General features: G+C 50.5%; 3 protein-coding genes across 3 annotated transcripts; 1 reads left to right on the forward strand and 2 right to left on the reverse strand.

Annotated features, from left to right (window-relative positions):
• The first annotated feature begins 710 nt into the window (after window positions 1-710).
• Window positions 711-4,121, forward strand: LOC120708663. Its single transcript, XM_039994036.1, has 6 exons — window positions 711-994; window positions 1,423-1,498; window positions 1,852-2,030; window positions 2,157-2,211; window positions 2,319-2,368; window positions 3,723-4,121. The coding sequence occupies exons 1-5, from the start codon at window positions 845-847 to the stop codon at window positions 2,333-2,335; spliced, it is 477 nt and encodes a 158-aa protein (XP_039849970.1). The 5' UTR covers window positions 711-844; the 3' UTR covers window positions 2,336-2,368; window positions 3,723-4,121.
• LOC120708664 (non-specific lipid-transfer protein 1-like) lies at window positions 3,951-4,893 on the reverse strand. Its single transcript, XM_039994037.1, has 2 exons — window positions 4,454-4,893; window positions 3,951-4,335 (listed from the first exon to the last, which is right to left on the reverse strand). Exons 1-2 carry the CDS (start codon window positions 4,806-4,808, stop codon window positions 4,319-4,321), a joined length of 372 nt encoding a protein of 123 aa, XP_039849971.1. The 5' UTR covers window positions 4,809-4,893; the 3' UTR covers window positions 3,951-4,318.
• A 5,831-nt stretch (window positions 4,894-10,724) lies between these two features.
• LOC120708660 (rop guanine nucleotide exchange factor 7-like) lies at window positions 10,725-14,259 on the reverse strand. Its single transcript, XM_039994034.1, has 7 exons — window positions 13,669-14,259; window positions 13,449-13,565; window positions 13,212-13,366; window positions 12,300-12,374; window positions 11,924-12,217; window positions 11,460-11,819; window positions 10,725-11,366 (listed from the first exon to the last, which is right to left on the reverse strand). Exons 1-7 carry the CDS (start codon window positions 13,874-13,876, stop codon window positions 10,944-10,946), a joined length of 1,632 nt encoding a protein of 543 aa, XP_039849968.1. The 5' UTR covers window positions 13,877-14,259; the 3' UTR covers window positions 10,725-10,943.
• Window positions 14,260-22,174: the final 7,915 nt, after the last annotated feature.

Consider the following 22,174-nt stretch of genomic DNA (forward strand, 5'->3'; position numbering starts at 1 on the left):
TATGACTGGATGATATGTCATACCATTCTCTCCCTTGTACTCTTTCGCTATTACAGCACCCACCTAATAGAAGTGCCACCGCTTCTAACCTTTGTCAAGCCTCTATTGTCTTTACTCGCCGCTGAAGTGCCACCGCCTCTTTCAGTTTTCTTGTCTTTACCCTGCCTTGCACTACACACTAGTTTAACTTCAGAAACAAGATCCAAAGATTGGAGAAATGATTTATTACATACAAGCATCTTGATTGCTATCATATGGGGTAGAAAAGCCACCGTCTATTTCGATCACCACGTGCTTGCATCACCTAGTACCACACACTAGTTTAACTTCAAAGACAAGATTTAATGTTATGGAAATAATTTGTTACAGACGTTCATCTCTTGATTGCTATGCTACCATGTCATTGCCCACAAAACGACTTCTCTTTCAAGTACAGTATATCCAAACACTTCAAAATAAATTTTGCATGCTAGTACAACATATATGAACTTATAACAGAATCACTGCAGACCGATACCACCCCAACTACCCCGTTAGTTGTTGGAGATGGGATACCCTTATGCATGCAGCAGACATGGAAGCCTGCATTGAATAAAGATTTTCTTATGGGCAAAGTAATGGGTGAGCATATCTACAATTTTGCGTACAGACCCTTGTAGATCAACGAAACCGCCGGCCTAAGTCCCCGCCCCGGGTCTTTAAATGCGGGGCCACGCATGGAGGCCGGAGCACAGAGCGCCACGAGGCGAGCAGTTGAGTGTTCCCTAGAGTCCCCGTCTCTCCGCCGCCGCCTGCAACCGCTTCACGTGCCCTAATCCATCGCAGCTCCCCTTTCCGACCCCAAATGGAGCCCAAGAAGACCTCCGCCCAGCACCAGCCTCACGCCATGGAGCCCAAGAAGTCCTCTCCCCGCCGCACCGGGGCCGCCACCGGCGCCGCCAACGACGCCGAGGACTCCCCGTTAAGCAGCTTGTTCTATCCGGCGGCGCCTGGGGTACGTTTCTTGAATCTTGATGTCCATCTCCTGTTCGATGTTATGCCTCCGTGTGAGGTTCGCGCTCGACGTGGATTTTTTTTTCTCTTTAACTTTATTGTTTACGATGGTGCAGATGGGTTTCTTCGCGTGCAGGCGCGTTACTAGTTATATATACCATAATTTCCCCTTTCCATTTTTGTTAAGCTCACAAAGGTTTGATGCGTTTTCGATGTGGATACGCCCCCCTTTTCTATGAGGACGTGCTGCTATCGTAATATTTTCCAAAAACACGATTTTAGAGGATTATTTAAGCGTTCTGGTGATATGGAAACGTAATTTCCTTATAAAAGTTGATACATATGTGTGATATAGTTGCCAAGCATTTCTTTGTCGTTAGTATACAGTCGTAGTAAAATTCTTTCTTGTCTTTTCCTTTCGTTTTCAAGGCAAATGGGAAAGATCAGGACTTGTACAGCATTCTCTACAAAGGTCAGAGCGGCAGCGCACATCCTGGCATGACAGGTACTTGTGGAATTGCTCAGTCTCATCTTATTTCTGCTATCCTATATGCTAAACTGTTGTGTTAATAAAACTGAAAAACAGCCTTTGCATCGAGAGAATAATTCCATTCCCAGACGAATCTTGACAATCATTAGAAAGATATAATTTCCATTTGCATAGATGATAGATGCAGGAGTTCGGTGTGTATATGACTACATGGGTTTGTCGACTCAGAAATACTTTTGACCTCTTAACTCTGCTTTCCATGACTTTCGACTGTTTACTATCTGGGTTGATCATCATACTTAGTTTGGAAGCACTGATGTATTAATACAACTGCAAATGAACTGAAGAAAGAACAATTTGATTTCCAGATGGTAAAAACCAATGGGCTCCATCCAGAAGTCGTTCCACTTGCACCAAGGATGGTAAACATTCACCGCCCCAAGATTCAGTTGATACATCTTGTTTTGGATCATCTGTGCATTATGGTGGTCGAGACTATTTCTACGGCAGCTCGACAACCAAGCAAGGGACAGAATCCTCCACTAATGTAAGAAATACTATACCCAGAAATAGAACTCTTTGTTGTAATTCGTATTTACGTCACAGTTTCTTAGAACATTATGAATTACTCTGCACTCCTGTAAGACTTTGAATTTAATGTGTGTTTTTCCAGTACAAGGCGGACAAGAAGGATCCAACCACAGATTCTCATGGCGACTGGTGGCAAGGTATAATATTATTGTAATAATAATGTAATATTGAGATATATATGACTATCTGTTAAGATTCTGAGCGTTAACTTTGATTTTTCTTTTGTGGGGCTTACCACTTACAGGCTCATTCTACTACTAGGTGAATCTGGTGGCCTCTCCCTTGGACATCAAGGTAAATGGGCGGGTCCTTTTAATGTTTAAGCTATAAAGTTTGGTTCTATTCTCAGCAGCTGTTGATGTGCTATTCAATTTACATTTTTGTACCAGTGAATATCCTTTTCAAATCCCATAGTAACATCAGCTGCTGATAGTTCGTAGATAGCCATGTTGACTTGTCTCGTGTGTAATCTTGTTCTTTACATACAAGGGAACATATGCTCTCTTTTTTTCCAAAAGTCAGAACATATAGTTCTAGCGTGACGCAAGTTTCTTGAAGGTTTCTTATGTGAGGAAACCAAGTTTCTATTGATATCTGAAGTGATAAGTGTCCGAACAACTTTTACTAAAAAAGGATGGCCAACAAATACCACTCATATGAGGAAATGCTATTTTATTAGTACATCCTAAATGATTCAGGGTTCAATGTTTAGTCTATCTGACATGTCTATCTTTCCTGTTTGCAGTATTAACCTATCAAAAGAAAACTTATTTATTTGTTTGTGCGTCTTGTACTATCATCAAAGTTTGGTAGATAATTAATTTTCTTCAGAACTAGATCCAGATTGATGTGCAATGATGTACTTGTGGAGACAGGCTAAGGTCATTGGGAGGGAAAACGGCTAACTGTCTTGGAGTGAAAACTTTAGTTAACATCTAGCTTTACATCATTTTCATACAGATGTAAGGCAATACTTAGTTATGCTGTTTTCAGTATTATTTTAGGCTGATAATTAGTTACATCGTTTTCAGTATGGATATACGTAGGTTAGCAATGTGTCATATAAATCCACTTAGAATCAGAATGCAATCAAGGAAAACATGCTTGCCTTGATGTGACGTTCCATTACTATTGTATTGGAACCTCAGGGGAACCCACGATAGCATAAATTAAATGATATCTCCACTTCTTAGCTCCATGTAAAGAAACAAGCTATTTTAGTTTTAACTCTTTTGAACTACACCACTTGGCTGCTGTTCCATTCCATCATTTTCTTCTTCAGAATACATATTATCTGTAAGAACTTGATGTTTGTTTACGAACAAGTATGTGGTAAACTCCTGTTATCCTGATGAAGTTCGGGATCATGAAAAATCAATTTATCAACCGTGTAAAACATAGACATGCTTATTTTGTCAACTGTTCCCATATGAGAAGCAATGTTTTAATACAATTTCAAGGATCTGGGTTCATGATAAAATTGAATGTAGAGATAGGAGCCTAGCTTTTATATGTAACTGATTCTCTGCCTGTTGTTATGCGGAATTTTGATGAATCTTTATTTACCTATATACAACATTGTTACAGCATCATGTTATTAATAGTTTTGTCAGTTTCTCTCACCATTCTATTGGATTCTGTGTGGCAGGAACTAAAAGGGGGAGGCAGTGAAGTTCGACTTCCTTGACTGTTGGCACTATCATCAGTTACCCTGTGTCGATAGTGGACCCGCTTTCGTCCAATGGTGGTGCCAGTATTTAGAAGCATCACCACAACTGGACAGATTTAGTGTGTCTTTCATAGTCGCAGCTTTAGATGTGCAATATAATGAAGTAGCAAAGTGTGAGTTAGGTTGCATAAAAGGGTCCTGTCCAACTCCAATCTACCAGTAATATCGGTGGGTTGGTATCTGACTCCCTAGAGTCAAATGTATGTACAATTGGATCGTCGCTCCAAAGCAAAAGATAAAATGCTGGAGAAGCGGCGATCACTTCATTGTACACCTTTACCAGCTGGAATTTGACAGAAGTTGGAAACTGTTCTTGTCGCTACATCTTCACAGTATTATTGATTTCAGAAAAAAGTAGTTTATTCCAAAGCAAAGTTGAGGCATTGTTACAGCCACATTATTCAGGGATCTGTGGAAAGTCCCACACGACAGAACGCAGCATATTGGACACTCAGAGTTTGGAGCCCTTCAGGTGCCGGCGCCATCACTTTGTTCCTGCTCATCATCATCACCTCTCATGGCAGGGTATATGCTGCACAGTGGTGGAAAAGCAGACAGTGAGCGAAACAGAATAAAGGCAAGCGATGTTGATGCAGTGCGTTGATCTTTCAGTGGAAACGTCCGGGCATCGCAGGGGTCTCTTTGCTTACGGCCGCATTTGTAGCCAACGGGGCAGTTGGCGATGGCGCAGCGCTTGGGGATGGTCATGGCCACGGCGGGCTTGACGCCGGCCTTCCGCGCCGTGCCGGACAGCATGACGGCGCAGAGGCACTTGGGGTTGCGCCCGATGGCGCGCACCTGCGCGCAGCAGGCCGGCGGCACCGCGGCGCGCGGGTCCTGCGTCGCCGCCGCGCACGGGGCCAGCTTGAGTGCCACCTGGTCCACGGGCGCGCGGCCGCACTCCCCTGCGCCGTGCGCCGTCTCCATCCCCGCCAGGCCGGCCACCAGGAGCATCGCGACGACGCAGAGGCACCTCGTCGCCTGGAGCTCCATTGCTTTGATCATGCCTGCCTGGTAGCGCTTCACAAGTCACAACACTCTGCTGCCTTCACTACACTGCACTGAGATGAACTCTGATGATCTTCTCGGCATCAGGGAGATGGGGGTATATATACAGCCCAGGCGCCCTCGAGCGTGAACGGAGGCCATCATTGCTGGCCTGAGGTTTTGCTCGGCTCGTGGTGTGAAAACGGCAGGAGTGGACGCTGCACCAGGCGTCGTCTTTGCGCGGCGTGCGCCGAGCTCTCCGTTTTCGGGAGCATTACCTACTGCATTCCACTATGGTGAGGCAGGCTTAACGACCATACAATGATACAACTCTCGTTGCAGTCACTGGACATCTGCCACGTAAATGGCCTGTGATCGAAGTTTCGGCTCCTTTGTCTGTTCACAACCATTACGGGCCTGTCGGCGGCCGGACTTTAGGATTGGAGGGCGGATCAGAGTTCTTCAGAACGCGACAGCAGAGTCGCATGGCCTTTTTACAGGGTACTCGGAAACCTCACAGAGCTGTAAGAACTCGGAGCAGCTAGAGCTCCAGATTTTATCAATGGGGTGTGACTTTTTTCAGTTTGCAATGTTGGGTCAGCGTTGATCAAGTGGGTTGCAATCAGCAATAGCTATGTTTCGGGACAGTGACCATTGTAAGATTAAGAGCTGGTTGTTGTGGACTCATTCGTGGGCCGCACATATGAGAGAAGGAGGAAGAAAAATGTATGAGAAGTGTTATGGGCCGATTTAGGCCCACGAGTACTGTAGCGCGTGCGTGAAGAGTGCCGAATCCTATTTGATTAGGTTAATTTGGTTTATTAGGAAAGAGATAAGATAGATTGATTCGGTTAGGATATTGCTTAGGAAAGAGATAAGATAGATTGATTCGGTTAGGATATTGCTTAGGGGTCAAGTCAGTCGTCTCTATAAAAGAGACTATCTTGTATCAATGAAGGACAAGCAAGATTAGAACCAAATACTTCCCAGAGCCTCCAACGTGAGGGCGGGTAGCCTCTAATCCTGTTATCTACCATATCATCTGGTATCACGATCCTCCGATCCTACGCCTCCAACCCCACCACCAACCCTAGCCGCCAAAACCCCTACACAAACCATCCCTGCGCCTCCAGCCATAGCCGCCAACCCCTCCCTGCGCACTGCCTCCGCTAAACCCTCAACCAGCCGCCGGATCAGAGACTTCCTCACCCGGCGCCACCTCTGTCCGCCATGGCCGACGCCCAGGTTCCGGCGGACATCAGCGCCAAGCTCGACAACCTCCTCCGTGCGGTCGAGCTCAACACCCAGAACCAGTATTCAGCACTGGACGTAGCCGTCAATCGGATCCAAACCCGGGTCCTGGAGAAGTTTCCCACAAACCAGTTCGAGGCCTCGGGATCTGACCCGCCATCCCCCCACCCATCGCCCGCGCACAAGCTCAAGTTCCCCGACTACTACGGCAAGGACAATCCGGCAATCTGGCTGCACAAATGCGAGCAGTGCTTCCAAGCCTATCGCACCCCGGAGGCGAACAAGACCTGGACGGCATCCTTCTACCTCCACGAGGCAGCCACCCAATGGTACTTTCGGCTGGAGCGTAATCGCGGCGTTCCATCGTGGCCGGAGTTCGTTCAGGCCATCAACCGTCGCTTCGGGCCGTCCATCCGCAGCAACCCCCTCGGCGTACTGGCCCAGCTCCGCCGGACGGGTACGGTCGACGACTTCATCGACCAGTTCCTCACCCAACTCGCCTGCTGCGACGACGTCTCCGAACGGCAGCAGACCGACCTGTTTATGGCCGGTTTGGGCGGCACACTGCAGATCGATGTGGAGATGCAGCACCCGGAGCACCTCGAGGACGCCATGAATCTCGCTTGGGCATACGAGCGGCGTTCGACTTCGATCGCCACGGAGTCGCGATCTGCGTGGCGCCCTCCCCCCTCGGGGTTCCAGATCATCGTCAGCAGCGACGTCGCCGGCCGCCCCAGCGTCCGCGGCGGCCTCCCAGCATCGGCGGCACCCTCTGCGTCCTCGGCCGTCCCTCCACCGCCGCCAGATCCTTCGCTAGCGGCCCCGCCGTTTACATGTTTCCGGCGACTGTCCGCAGAGGAGATGGACGATCGCCGCACCCGCGGCCTGTGCTTCAACTGCCCCGAGAAGTTCGCTCCCGGGCACAACAAGGTGTGCAAGGGCAAGGGGGTCTACACCATCGAGATATCCGAAGACTTCCCCCAGGAAGACGACGCCTCCGACAATGACTCCGAGCCGGCCGTCGAGGTGTCCATGTGCGCCATGACGGACCTCGGCAGCACCGACACCTTCCTCCTCGAGACCGACATCGCGGGCGTCCCCATCACAGCCCTGGTCGACTCGGGATCCACGCACACCTTCATGGCGTCATCCACAGCAGACCGCCTGGGCTTATCTCCAGAGCCCTTGAGCGGCGTCCACGTCAAAGTAGCCAACGGCGAGCGGCTGCAGTCATCCGGGGTTTGCCATGCAGTCCGCATCATCATCGGCGGCGAACCCTTCAACATTGACGTCTTCGTCATCCCACTGGAGGGCTACGAGCTGGTCTTGGGGTACCGTTGGCTGCGCTCCCTCGGCTCCTTCAACTGGGACTGCGCGCGCCAGCGCCTATCCTTCTGGAACGGCGGCCGACGGGTGCGCCTCGTGGGCAAGGGCGCTCCTTCTAGACCGCGCCTTGCTGCGGCCGTGGCGGCGATCGACTACCTCCAGCTCCTCCTCGACTCGTTCGCCGACCTCTTCGAGCCGCCGACAACTCTCCCACCGAGCCGCAGCTTCGACCACCACATTCACCTACTGCCCGGGACGGTTCCAGTGGCGGTTCGACCGTACAGATACCCCCAGCTGCTGAAGGACGAGATCGAGCGCCAATGTGCGGACATGCTGCGGCAAGGCATCATACGCCCCAGCACGTCCGCGTTCTCTTCCCCGGTTGCTGGCGCGCAAAAAGGATGGGACATGGCGATTCTGCGTCGACTACCGCGCCCTCAATACCGTCACCGTCCGCGACATGTTCCCCATCTCTATCGTCGACGAACTCTTGGACAAGCTCCGCGACGCCGTATTCTTCACCAAGCTCGACCTGAGTAGCTGCTACCACCAGATCCGGATGTTCGCCACCAACATCGACAAAACGACCTTCCGGACCCATCATGGCCACTTCGAGTTCTTGGTGATGCCCTTCGGCCTCACAAACGCGTCGTCCACGTTCCAGGCACTCATGAATGAGGTACTGCGCCCTTTTCTCCGTCGCTTCGTTCTTGTCTTCTTCGACGACATTCTCATCTACAGCAAGACATGGAGCGAGCATCTGCAACACGTCCGTGCCCTCTTCGACACCCTCCGGGCGCACGGGCTGGTGTTCAAGCGGTCTAAGTGCTCTTTCGGCGAGAAGAGCATGGCTTATCTGGGCGACATCGTCACCGGCGATGGCGTGGCCATGGATCAGTCCAAGGTAGCGGCTGTTCAGGCCTGGCCACTTCCTAGGACACTGCGGGCGCTTCGGGGCTTCCTCGGCCTCACAGGCTACTACCGGAAGTTCATCAGCAACTACGGCGTCATCGCGACGCCCCTCACCGGCCTCCTCAAGAAGGAGGCCTTCTGCTGGATGCAGGAAGCAACAGACGCTTTCCGCGCCCTCCAGCACGCCCTCACCACAGGACCCGTGCTACAGCTTCCTGACTTCGACAAGCCGTTTGTCGTCGACTGCAACGCCTCCGGCTCGGGCTTCGGGGCCGTGCTACATCAGCTTGACGGCCTCATCGCGTTCTACAGCAAGACGGTCGCGCCCGTCACATGAAGCTGGCGGCCTACGAACGCGAACTAATCGGTCTTGTGCAGGCGGTGCGTCACTAGAGACCGTACCTGTGGACGCACCCAATCATCGTCCGGACCGACCACTGCAGCCTCAAGCATCTCCTGGACCAGCGGCTGTCCACGATCCCTCAACACACGTGGGTCAGCAAGCTCTTCGGGTACTCCTTCACGGTGGAGTACCGGCCGGGGCGCCGGAACATCGTCGTCGATGCTCTCTCCCGGCGCGACGAGGATCAGTGCGCCATCAACGCCTTGGCGCTGTCCCGACCAGAGTTTGAGCTCTTTGACGAGCTCAAGCAGGAGGTGGCGTCCCTCTCCTCCTTCAACGCCAAGCGCAAGGAGATCGCCGACGGCTTGGCCGGAGCAGCCTGGACAGAGCTGGGCGGACTGGTGCTCCACAAGGGACGCATCTTCGTCCCTGACGACTCATCCTTGTGGCCGGTTCTTCTTCAGCATGCACACGGGACCGGCCACGAAGGGGCCCAGAAGACGCTGCATCGCCTGCGGACATCCTTCTACAGCCCACACGCGTCCAGACTCGTCACCGACTATGTCCTGCAGCTGCGTTGTCTGCCAGCTGCAGCAAGACAGAGCATCTTCACCCAGCGGGCCTGCTACAACCGCTGGAGTTGCCAAGCTCGGTCTGGGCAGATATTGCCATGGACTTCGTGGAGGGTTTTCCTAGGATCGGCGGCAAGACGGTGGTGCTCACTGTCGTCGATCGTTTCTCCAAGTACGCCCACTTCATCGCACTGGGGCACCCCTACACGGCGATCTCCATCGCCCAGGCCTTCTTCGACAACATCGTGAAGCTCCATGGATTGCCGTGTTCCATCGTGAGCGATCGTGACCCCATTTTCACCAGCAAGTTTTGGACGGAACTCTTCTCCCTCGCCGGTGTCAAGCTGCGCCTCAGCTCTGCCTTCCACCCTCAGACGGATGGGCAGTCTGAGTTCACGAACAGAATCTTGGGCGTCTATCTACGGTGCCTCGCTGGTGATCGACCACGGCAATGGTTGCGGTGGCTGCCATGGGCCGAGTATTGCTACAACACCAGCTACCAGACTGCGCTTAAGACCACGCCATTTGAGGTGGTCTACGGGCGTTCTCCACCGACTTTGGCATCTTATAGGCCAGGTTTGGCGCGGGTGGTGGCCCTGGACCGCCAACTCTATGAGCGTGACGTCTTCCTCACCGACATTCGTGATCGCCTTCACCAAGCCCAAGACATCATGAAGGAGACGGCTGACCGCTCTCGCCGTTTCGTGGAGTTTGCTGTCGGAGATTGGGTATGGTTACGCCTCAACCATCGGGCTGCGGCGGGCATTACATCCAATGCGGCTGCCAAGCTGGCACACAAGTCATATGGTCCCTTTCAAGTTGTGGAGCGCATTGGGGACGTCGCCTACCGTCTATAGCTTCCAGCTTCAGCCCGCATCCACAACATCTTCCATGTGGTCTTCCTCAAGAAGCATGTGGGCGATCCTCCTGTTGCACCAGTACCCCTACCGCCGATCGACCACGGCCGGGCTGTCCCTACTCCTCAGAAGGTGCTGCGCACAAGGCTCAACCGTGGCGTGTGGGAGCTTTCGGTGCAGTGGCTCGGCCTTCCGGCGGCCGACACGACCTGGGAGCCCTTGGAGTCGTTCAATGAGCGCTATCCATCATTCCAGCTCGAGGACGAGCTGTTTCGAAAGGAGGGCGGAAGTGTTGTGGACTCATTTGTGGGCCGCACATATGAGAGAAGGAGGAAGAAAAATGTGTGAGAAGTGTTATGGGCCGATCTATGCCCACGAGTACTGTAGCACGTGCGTGAACAGTGCCGAATCCTATTTGATTAGGTTAATTTGATTTATTAGGAAAGAGATAAGATAGATTGATTCGGTTAGGATATTGCTTAAGGATCAAGTCAGTCGTCTCTATAAAAGAGACTATCTTGTATCAATGAAGGACAAGTAAGATTAGAACCAAATACTTCCCAGAGCCTCCAACGTGAGGGCGGGTAGCCTCTAATCCTGTTATCTACCATATCATGGTCATCAAATGTCCCCAATTTAATCATAACTTTCTTGATTTCATCAACAGTACAAATTCAACAAATTTAAATCAGATTGAAGCTCATCGTACAGAGTACAGCACCCGTTTATGCTACCAGTAGAGTACATCAGGCTGTTAGCAAACAGCAGTGCACACACCTTATCATCAACAGATCAGAAGTGCAGTATGCCAGTAAAAACTTAGCCACACACAAATGAAATTTATACACAAAGACAAGTCCTCTTGGCGTGTTCATGAACTATCTGCCTAGATTTACAGCTCTGTAGTCGTCGAGACATCGATCATCATACCGCTGCTAATTATCATCCCCTTCACTTCTGTACCGACGTGATCTGCCAAGGCTTTCTTTGCGCCACCACTCCTGCTATGCTGAGACCGTCTGCCTGGAGTCAGTGACGTCCTTTCTTTCTTGGACGGGCTTGCCAGCTGCGCCGGCGAGAAGCTGGGTGTGGCATACGCGGTCATGAATGGTGTACCTGAGGCAGGCACTGGGAAGGATGGAACTGCAGTCTGGCCGCAAGCAATATTGCAGTCTGCATCACCTGTTGCGGAGAAATGTTCAGCGTGTCTGTTCAACTCGTTGATGTTCAGGAGATCGTCGATGCGGGTGACGATGTTTGAGGCCAAACTTTCTAGCACCCTTGAATAACTCTCCAGGATTGATTTGCCCACATCCTGATAATTGTTGACCATCAGGAGTGACATCAGTTACTGACTTGACAATGGCTAAAATAAAGGGAGAAACAGATAGAGAGAGAAACTATAAACCTTGTTGTACTGAATCTTGCTCATGTCCAAGCTTGTCTGTGTCAGTCCAGGAAACCTTTGCTTCAAGCATATTAGCAGGCCCTCTGCTCGTTCAGCAAGCAGCTCCCTCTTCTCCGTGTCTACCATCATATCCTTCACCATGCCCCAAGATGATCTAGCACTGCTGCTACGGCCCAAGCCATTTACTGGTTTTGCAGCAACTCTCCGGCGCCACACGTAGACTGACGCTTCGACATGGTTAGCGATTTCCAAGGCCTGGTACTCCGTAGACAGGTCTAGGCAGTCAAGAAGGCACTCAGGGGAGAACTGATCAGACGTTATGTAGCGGTATATGATGTCTCCTAAGGTTGCCCTTCCATTCTGAAATCCAAGATTGAAGCAACATGGTTCAGAGTTGGGACCAATACACGCAGTGGAAATAGCACATGACATGTGTTTTGATCAGGGAAGAAGGCATGGTATACCTTCGGTAGGGAGTCGAGGTACGATTCAGGGACCTCCATCTCAGCTAAAGAATTGCTGTTGATTGCCATGGCAGCCTTCAAGATTTGATTTGCACTATCACGTTTGTGCTGGAGCTGTTTCCTTGTTTTGTCGTGAAGGCCTCCAGGAGGGACACGAGGCACTGGTAGCCACCATTTCTCATCACGGCGATGGAAAGCTGCCCTGAAGGAGGCGGAGCCATCGCAATCCGGTGCAGCAATAATACCTTGCTCAACATACCAGAACTCTGGATCTCTGAAGCTTTCCAGGATTTCCTGTCAGAATATCCTGCTTTGAGATAACCGATTTCTTTTTCAATCAACAAATGTCCTGAATTCTCAGTTCAGAGAAACTCACAAGGAGCATATGATCGAGCTTGCGGAGGGCTGGCAGACTGATGTGTAAATCTGACCGGGGTCTACTTGTCATAATCTGAAATACAGCATTAACAAATTTGCGCAATCAGTTATTGAGTGGCAAATACATGCAATATGCTTGTTGGTACGTCATGATTTACATGATTGCATCACAGTTTGGAGTGTGATGCATACAGTAAGTAATGAGTACAGGCATTGCAGCCACCTTAGTGACACTCATTGATAGCTTTCAGTTGGAAATTTACATGCTGCAGAAACAAAAATCATTGATTATTTCTGTCTGCTGCATGAAATTTCTAATATCTACTCAAAAAATTAGGCATGCATTTGTACTGACGACCGTACTCATCTTACTAGTTCATCAATTTCTATAGCTAAAGACACCTTCCAGACAACCTTTTCTCCCATTTTTTTTTCCTTTTTGGCATGAGAATGAAATCAAGTTAGTACTTGGTACTGAATCCGGGGTAGCTAAGACCATGTTTAATATGTCATTGTCTAATGGTCCATATGCGACTAAAGCCCCATTATAAACAGCTCTAGTGCACTTACGCTTCTATCAAAACCCAGCCGTTGTACTTGCTGTTGAACAACCACGATGTTAGTACCCTTTTTCAGAAAATATGAATAATATTTTGTAACCACCATATCTTCATTCTTTGGTGGTGCGGTGCTCAATTATCAGCTGTGATATAATGAGCACTCACCGTACAAAGCAAGAAATTTGATCACCATTTGAATTTCCAACGCATAAATCGAGCTTGCACTGCCCGTATCGGATCCGTACGCTTAGATGGGGAAAAAACGCGTGGTAGTCGATGCAAATTTGAGCTCTCGGTGTGCTACAGCCTACAGCTAGAATGTAGAGGATGTTGCCGGCGAGGCGAGGTACCTCGAGCCTGGTTCCGTCGGGGAATGACTGCCACGTGGGGACCAGCTCGACGATGTGGTCGCTGACGCAGAGCAGCCAGTCCATCTCCCGCCGCCACATGGCCTTCTTCTCCGGCGGGAGCGGCTCCAGCCTCCAGAGCTGCCCGAAGATGGTGGCTGCGAAACGAGAGAGGAGGCATCGGTTATTTAGGAATTTTAACACAAGCCCACTCTCCAAGCAGTGGCGACGATTTCTCACCGCAGAGGTTGGTGATGGCGTTGGAGATGGCGAGCGCCGTGCAGACGCCCTTGCCGCTCCCGGACATGTCCTCGCCGAGCAGCAGCTTCGCGAACCGCTCCTTCATCATCTCCATCTCTGCCGGTTGTCGAAATACAAGGCGGGCGGGGCGGGCGCATCAGACGAATTCGGCACCGAGAAAAATCGCTGGGGGAAAGACGAGAGGGCGGCAATGGGTCACCTGACGGCGCTCGACGCTTGTGCTTGTGGTGCTGCTGCTTGGCCAGCACCTCGGAGTCGGAGGCGCAGCACCCCGCCTTCCTCGGCGGCGCCGGCGGCCAGTCGTCGGTGGATGCGGCGTCGGAGCTGGAGCTGCTCCCGTCGGCGGAGTCCGTGAACGCCGCCTCGCTCCGGGCCTCCCTCTCCTCCTCCTCCCCCGTGCTCCCCATCCTATCGAGGCCGAGGGAGCTCAGGATTGTCGCGGAGCAAGTATCAAGTACCAACACGTTCCCGTACGCGCGCCGGTGGCGCCGTCGTGCACCGTGCTTGCTGCAGCGCAGTGCAGGCGCGTCTGCGCTCCGTTCCTCGGCCGGCCCCCCGGGCGCGCCGCGCGCGACGAGGCGCGCGCTGGTGTGCGATTCGAGCGGGGGGAGTGGAGTGGCTTGGCCGGGCTCCTCTTGGCGTTTCTTCGATCTCGCCGTCTCGGGACCGGGGGGCGGGGGGCTTAAAAGAGTGTGGCTGGTCGATGGGGAAGAGTGACCGTTGGCAGGCTGGGCTTTTCAGCGGGGAGAGACGCCCGAGATTGGAACAGAACGGGCGGGCGCGGCAACGGTTACTGCTGGCCGCCCACCGGGCGCCGGGCGGGAGCGAGGCGCGGGAATAATGGAGCGGCCGGATCGGCGTGAGGCGAGGCCGTGCCGTGAGGGCCGGCGCGCTCCCCTCGCTCACGCAGGCTCGCTGGGGGCGTGAGAGCTCCGAACCCTCGGCGTCGGCGAGAACCAACCCGACAAGGGCTGTGTTTAGTTCCCCCCAACAAATAGCAATGCTGCGCACGAAAGAATCGGTGGCAGGCACGCAAAGGACTACAGGAGGACCTCCGGAGGCCATGAACTAGTTGGTCATCATGATGGTCGGAGAAAAAGAGTACTCTTCGTTACAACTAATCCCGTCCCCTAACCGCCTTAATTTTTTCAGCGCTGGGTACGGGTTGGTGTCACTCAGCTCACTTCCACCGGAAGCGAAGGAACACACTCCACCACTAGCAGTCATGGTTCCGTCGGTAGTACAGCAGCCGGGGTTGTTTTTTTAAACTGAATTTTAGACTATGTCACATCAAAGAGATTTTTAGTACTTATAAGTATTAAATAAAGATTAATTATAAAATTAACTACATAATTTTAGGGCTAAACTGCGAGACGAATTTAATGAGATATACTAATCCATAATTAGCGAATGGTTACTATAGCATTACTATAGCAAATTATGAATTAATTAGGCTCATTAGATTCGTCTCGCGAATTAGCACTAAGCTGTCAAAAAAATTTATAAACAGATTTTATTTAATACTTTAAAATAATAAGATTTTTTTGATTTGACAGGGACTTTAAAAAATCCCTAAAATCAAACAAGGCTCTTAGCTGCCAGCCATACCCCCCCCCCCCCCCATTTTACAGGTGTTTTGCAGGGGATTTATTTGGCCACTGCCGGTCATTGCGATCTGTCAGTCACAGCCTGATAAACACGAGCGCCCTTGACTTCTTGAGGGAGCGGAGACGTCAGAACTTTGTTAGAAGGCCTTGTTTAGTTGGCTCCGTAAATTTTTTGAAATAGAATCTTTTTATATTTCAAGTATTAAATATAGACTAATCACAAAATTAATTTCAGAACTCGTCTGTAAACTATGAGACGAATTTATTAAGACTAACTAATCTATCATTAGTATGTGGTACTGTAGCAATTACTATAGCACTTTAATTTCTAATCATGGTCTAATTAGCCTCGTTAGATTCATCTCGTAATTTACAAGCAAACTATGCAATTAATTTTTTATTTTGTCTAGATTTAATACTACATGCATGTAAGATTCTTATTCGATGTGATAGATTTGGAATTTTAATTTTTGCAACTAAACAAGGCCTAAAGAGGTTTGTTATGGTGCTCGAGAGGAACCACCGATTCCTTCCCCCTCAAATTTTCTGGATCGTTGATTTTAACTCAGTGTGTTTTATTTTAATCAGGGGTAGTTTAGTCATTACACAAATAGATGACCGGTTAGACCATCGCTGCCTCCTTCCGCCTTTATCCCCAACCGGCATCGTGAGTGCGTTTCTTGCCCGGCGGCGGCGACAACGGCCTGCGCATGGCTCTACCCAGTGGCGGCGGCCTGCGCACGAGGCACGACTCTTCCCCGGCAGTGGCGGCGCCCTCCCTCGACCGGCCAACCACGCACGGCTCTTCAGTCTTCCCCGGCGACGCGGCCTGCATGCGTCCCTCCCTCGATCCGTGCGCACAGTTCTTCCCGGCGGCGACGGCCTGCGTACCCTCCCTCGACCATCCGCGCATGTCGTGGTGTGCAAACCCACAGCCGGGTGGCGTAGTGCACCCGCATAAACCCAGAGGGTGAGTACTCGGGGGTTAGCTAGGATTAGCCCAATCTCGGTGGAAGAACGCGATGAACACAGCAGGTTTAGAGTGGTTCGGGCCGCCGGAGCGTAATACCCTACGTCCACTGTGTGTTGTATTGCTTGCGCTCTCAAGAGGTTGAGAGCAGGGTTGTTCGGAGTGAAACCGAGCTTGTGTTGTTAGAGTCTTGGCATGTCTTTTTCCTAGCCTTCGAGAGTCTGTGTGAACCTGTGTTCTATTGGGCGTGCTCTCCCTTTTATACATCCAAGGGGAGCACGTACACTGAACGGGGCCCCGACAGGTGGGCCCGGTGATGTATTATAAACTACACTTTGGCCTTCAATACCTCAGATCCGGAGATCTTTTCGTTGGCTTTCGTGCGTAGCTTCTGACCAGGGATGGTCTTGAGCTGTCCTGTCGGAGTAGAGTCTAACCTCTGGAGCCGCGCGTCGAGGTCATGATGAAGCGCCGAACTACTGATTCAATCCGCTGTAGCAGCGTGCACTGTTGCTCCAGTTAGTAGCTGGTCATCATGACTTATTGCCCATACGCGCGGCGCTGAGTCTTTAATGCTTGCCTTGGTAACTGACGAGCCGCCTCGGTAACTAGCGATCCACAGTGTGGACTGACAAAAGCTGCCCCGTGCCCAGCGGCAGCAGAGCACGCCTCAACCGCTCGCACTTAATGCGGGTGGGTGAGGAAGCTTCCAGCGGAAGGCTTGCGCCCGCGCGCCGCGTCTGCGTGACACGTGGCGGCTCCGGACCCCACCCGAGCAGCTAGCTGAGCCGAGAGCTCACGGGGGTCCGGGTCCGCGGCCACAGGTGCTGAGCATTTCCACCTCTGGGACACGTGGTGACACCGGACCCGTCCCCGAGCGGGAAGCGGGTCCAGGACCGTTGGTCCGGTGAGATGGAGTCGGACCCCAGGGGTCCGGCTGCTCAGCTCCTTAGGGCGTAGTTACGGATAACTACGCAAGTCTTGGCACAGTAGGAGTGGGTACCCTAGTTGCAGGGTACCGACAGCGCACGACGCATCCAAACGAATTAATTTACAAACTAATAACCTTCTTCTTTCCTATTCAGCTCTACCTACGCCTTTTGATTTGGAGTTCGGGCTTGTACATTACAAACTAATGTACATTCTAGAAGAAGAATTGCGAACCAAGAGGTCAGAGTATGGATCGGATGAATAGCAAGAGCAGAGTGGCTTGCCAACGGTGTCGGAGCCTCGCGCGAGCTGTATCCTGCAGGTGGGCGGCAGAATAGGCTGATTCTTGCCAGGAGGGCTCTGTATGTCGCTGGCGGCGGCGGTGCAAGCTCACCCAGCACTGTGCCCCCTGCCTTACGCCAGCCCCGCGCCTCCCAATCGCAGTCCACACCTTGACGCTGTGCTGTTTACCCGCCCCCACCCCTCCCATTCGCGCCGCCATCGTCGGACCTGACATGCAGCGGCGGGGGGTGGCCTTCGGTGGTGGTGGCGGCGACAAAGATGAACATGACGCTCGTGCTGCACTACGTAGACAGCCCTGCGCCTCGTCCGTGTTGCGCCGCCATCCCCGGACCAGGGCCATGCGCCGGCGAGAGCCTGAACGCCGGCGGTGACAGCGGCGGCGGAAGCGACGCGACGATGACGTGTGTTGACTGTTGAAAGGATAAAAGAAATGAAAAGTACTAAAATACCCTTAAGATGATTTTTATAAGTGGTTTCTGACCCACAAAATAATAATTCCTGGCCCACATATTTAGCTTTTTATAACTGATTCCTCCTCCTTTCTATCCATTAGATCTGGCCCTCAAGGGTTCTAAAATCTCCAAGCACCGTAAGGGGCTAAGGGCTCGACCGCTTGCGTAGTGACAGGGGGTGTCACTGTGTCAGGAGTGCCGGTCAGACTGTCACCTCCAACGTTTAGAAAATGTCAACAGGGAGGGGGCATGTACTCCTGCGTCCTGTTTCCCGATACAGGCCAGCAGGCCTGCGCAACAGAGAACGTTCCGAGGTCCCCAGCTGCAGCAGCGGCGGCTGGGCCGGCCAATAGCCGTTGGCGCGATGCGTGCAACTGAACTTTTTTCATTTTTATATTTTTTTAAAATTAAAATTTCAAAAATATATGTCCGTTTTCAAATATTTCAAAAATATACCCCGGTCGCCCTCCCATAGGGCGTCAGGCCTTAAGTGATTTTTTTAAAATTCGCAATAAGGTCCTTGGAAATAAAAAAAACATGTCGCCCGTTGGGGGGGGGGCGACAGGGGCCTGTCGCCCAGCCCACGGGCGACCGCCGCTGGGCCCAGCCCACGGGCGCGGTAGGGGGCCTGTCGCCCCCCCCCCCCCCCCCCCCGCGGGCGACAGGGGGGCCTGTCGCCCCCCCTCCCCCCCCGCGGGCGACCGGGGGTACCCCCCTATATAAGCTCAAGCCCTCCCCTTTCCTCCTCATTTGAGCCCGAAAATTCCACCAAAAATCCAGGAAAAAAGAGAGGAGTGAGGAGAAGGAAAGCGGCGAAGCCCTGCCGGATTCAGCACTTGTGATCTGCAGGTTAGTACATTTAGTTTAAATATTATTATATTTAAGTACTACGTATTTTAATATGAGTAATTTGATTTAATTAGTGCTATAGTAGAACCATTTAAGTAGGAGTTCAATGATACTTTAGTTTGTAGTTACGTAGTAGTAAATTAGTTTAGAAAATTAGTAGAACCATTTATGCATTATAGAATTTGAGTGTCATCACGTAGTTATGAATACTTATACGTTGTAATTGAATTTCATACTTAGTTTTTACGGATTATTGAATAAGGTAGTGAAGTAAAGAGTATAACTCGATAAGTATTATGTGATATACAGATATGTCGAGCAAGATGCAGTTTCAAGTATTTTATGGTGAATACAATGTTATGTATGGGCCAAATGGAGTAGATCTTTCTGTCTTTAAGCGCACATCTAGCGGCATAGATAAACCTCTGGAAAGGAGTTTTGGTTCCATATGTAAGTGGCTGCAGCGTGAGTTCCATGTTGATCCGTTGACACATGTGATCACTGTCCAGTCTCTTGTTAATTGTGAGGTAGAAAGTGAATTATGGAAATTAATGATGATACACAGCACTGATGACTGGCAGAAGTACATGCAAGCATCTCTAGAGCGTGGGTGGCCTCTGGCCATTCTTGTTCAAATCCGGGAGAAGACACAAAATGAAATCCAACATTGTGCAGATCAAGGAACTCCGAGTATTCGAAGAGAGACCAATTATGTTGAGCAAGATGAGTCAGAAGAGACAGAGAACCAAAACATGGGACCACAGGACCTTGCCGATGAGGGAGAGAGGATACATAGCATTGTGGACGAGATGGTGGCAGAAGACCAAACCGCAATAGAGATGGAAGAATATGAGGACTCATCTGATAACGAGTAGTACTCATTGCCAAAAGAGTGGAAAGAGCATGGTTTTGGCAGTCATGTCGCAGAAGATGTACGAAATCAGGAGTGGGAGTACAGAGGGAATGAGGTAGTGCAAGATGCAACATATCCAAACATTGAAGCCGTAAAAGATGTTGTGAGACTATGGGCAATCTCATTGAAACGAGAATTCAGAGTCGTAAAGTCTGGCAGTAAAGAATATGAGGTGAAGTGTGTGAATGCTGGATGTCCATGGCGAGTCCATGCATTCAAGGGAAAATGGAAGTCAAACTGGAAATGTTCCATTGTCACAGAGCACACTTGTTTGCTGTCAGAAATTCTTCCCTCGCATCGCAATATATCATGCGACTTTGTTGCAAAGCAAATGTATGAGTTTATTATGGACAACCTAAATTATGAGCCAAAAATAATTGTTCGACACATTGAGCAGACTTACCAGTACACCATCAGTTATTTGAAGGCATGGCGGGCTAAACAAAGGGTGTTCGAGATGCGGTTCGGCACATACGAGGCATCATATGATAACCTACCTCGTATGTTATCCCAGGTTGCTGCTAGAAATCCTGGAAGCTTTTATGACACATACCTTTTACCAGCCGTGACTAGGGGACAAAGAATTATGCAACGAGCCTTCTTTTGCATAGGTGCTTCTGTTAGAGCATTTCAGTTTTGTCTTCCGGTGATCTGCATTGATGGCACATTTTTGACTGGAAGGTATAAAGGTCAGATACTCACCGCAATCGGTGTAGATTGCAACAACCAAATTGTTCCGCTCGCATTTGCATTTGTTGAGAATGAGAACATAGACAGTTGGTATTGGTTTCTTGAATGAGTGAAGAATCATGTTGTTGCTGCACGTCCAGATGTGTGCCTTATTAGTGATAGGCATGCAGGTATCCTGCAATCAATACTGAAATTGCAACGTGGAACTGCGACAACGCCTCCATTATGGCCTGATGTCCAAAACAGGTGGTGCATTAGGCATATGGGTGCAAATTTCTATGAACACTTCAAGAACAAGGATCTTAAGAACCTGTTTAAGAGATTGTGCACCCAAAATCAACAGAGAAAATTCAATGCATTATGGCAGATGCTTGATCAGTTGACTGCAGAGCTAGTGAAGGTAAGGGCATCAGGAGCAGGCACGAGTCAGGCTGCAGAGGCTAGGGATTCAATTGAGAAGCCATTTTCACACTGGATTCGAGGTGCACCTAAGGAGAAATGGTCATTCCTTTATGATACCAACGGAATACGATATGGTATTCAGACAACGAACCATGCAGAGTGTTTCAATATGGTTATGCGTTCTTGTCGTGCCTTTCCACTTGTGGGAATTGTTGAGTTCATCATGTATGGGTGCATGAAGTATTTCAGAGAGCGTTACACGGCTGCAAGCATAAACATCAGCAACCCCCAAATTCAGTTTTGCAAAAGAGTGACACAATATATGCAGAGAAGATTGAAAAGGCCAAACTGCACCGCGTCATATCCACAGGTACAATGGAGCCGTCTGGTTTTTGTTGACACTCTACCGCAGCCACACCAGGCGAGGCCTCAGGATGGCTATGCCCGGCACCACGTGGAGGCACTAGCTGGCGCGGTGAGTCTCTTGATCATATTTGCATATATATATAATCATATTCATAAGATAATTCATGTGTTTGTAACTTTACTGAATTGATGCAGCTTCGCCTTTGCAACATGATGGAGACGGACTGCTCGACTTACCTGACGAGGGTACGTGCCGGATCCCCAATGACCCAGTTTGAGCAGACAGAGGCATGATCGAGGCAGCGTGATCAGTTGCGTCAGGTAGCGCACAACTTCGGAAGCCGTGTGCAGTACGAAGACAGCCACGGGTCGTCTCAGGCCTCGTCGTCGTTCCCGTGTCCGTCGACCATGCACGGGCCGACGTCGCAGTTCTTCCCAAGTGCAGGTAACGTACATATCTCTTTATAATTACATCAAGTGTTCCTACATATTTACTAATATCACATACAGGATACGATCCAGCTACTGCGTTCGGCCATACTGGAATGTTTAGAGGGACATCACCAGTTGGCGGACCGTATCCAGGGATGGTACCGGGGCCACAGATACCGGCCTACACAGGTTAATTTATGTTTCGTATTTCGGTTTCTACATGTCATTACGAAATATACGAGCGTACGCTAACATCCACATTTTTTGCGTAGGATTCTACCCCGATGCAGACGCCGGACCTTCTTCTTCCTCCTTTCGACCAGATAACGAGACATTCACCTTAGACGACTTCGACAGCTTGAGTCCAGAAGAGCCTGCCGCGCAAGGTGACCCCGATGTCTTGGGGTATTCACAGCTAGGAGGAGCACCACTTGGGATCTCTCAGCAGCAGACACCGCAGCCCCTTGCGCGTCCTGAGCGACAGGTGAGGTCTCCGGATGTTCTCACCTACTCCGAGGGACATGTCCGTGCCCAGCAGAGGGCTAAGAGGGTCCGACGCCCTAGGGGTGGTTAGATGTATATGATGTTTATTTGTAATGAGATAGCTGTGGACCGCTTATTTGTATCCGATGTTTATGATTGTGGTAGGTTACTTGTCATTTGTTTTTATAGATATTATTGATGTGAACTTATTATGTTTGTGGGTTCCATAATGCTCGTGAAATAAGGGATGTTCTTGCGATTTTTTCCCGTGATTTAATGAAGGACAAGTTACGTGCGGTAGGAGTTAG

Source organism: Panicum virgatum, chromosome 5K (assembly GCF_016808335.1).
Source record: "Panicum virgatum strain AP13 chromosome 5K, P.virgatum_v5, whole genome shotgun sequence".
Lineage (NCBI taxonomy): Eukaryota > Viridiplantae > Streptophyta > Magnoliopsida > Poales > Poaceae > Panicum > Panicum virgatum.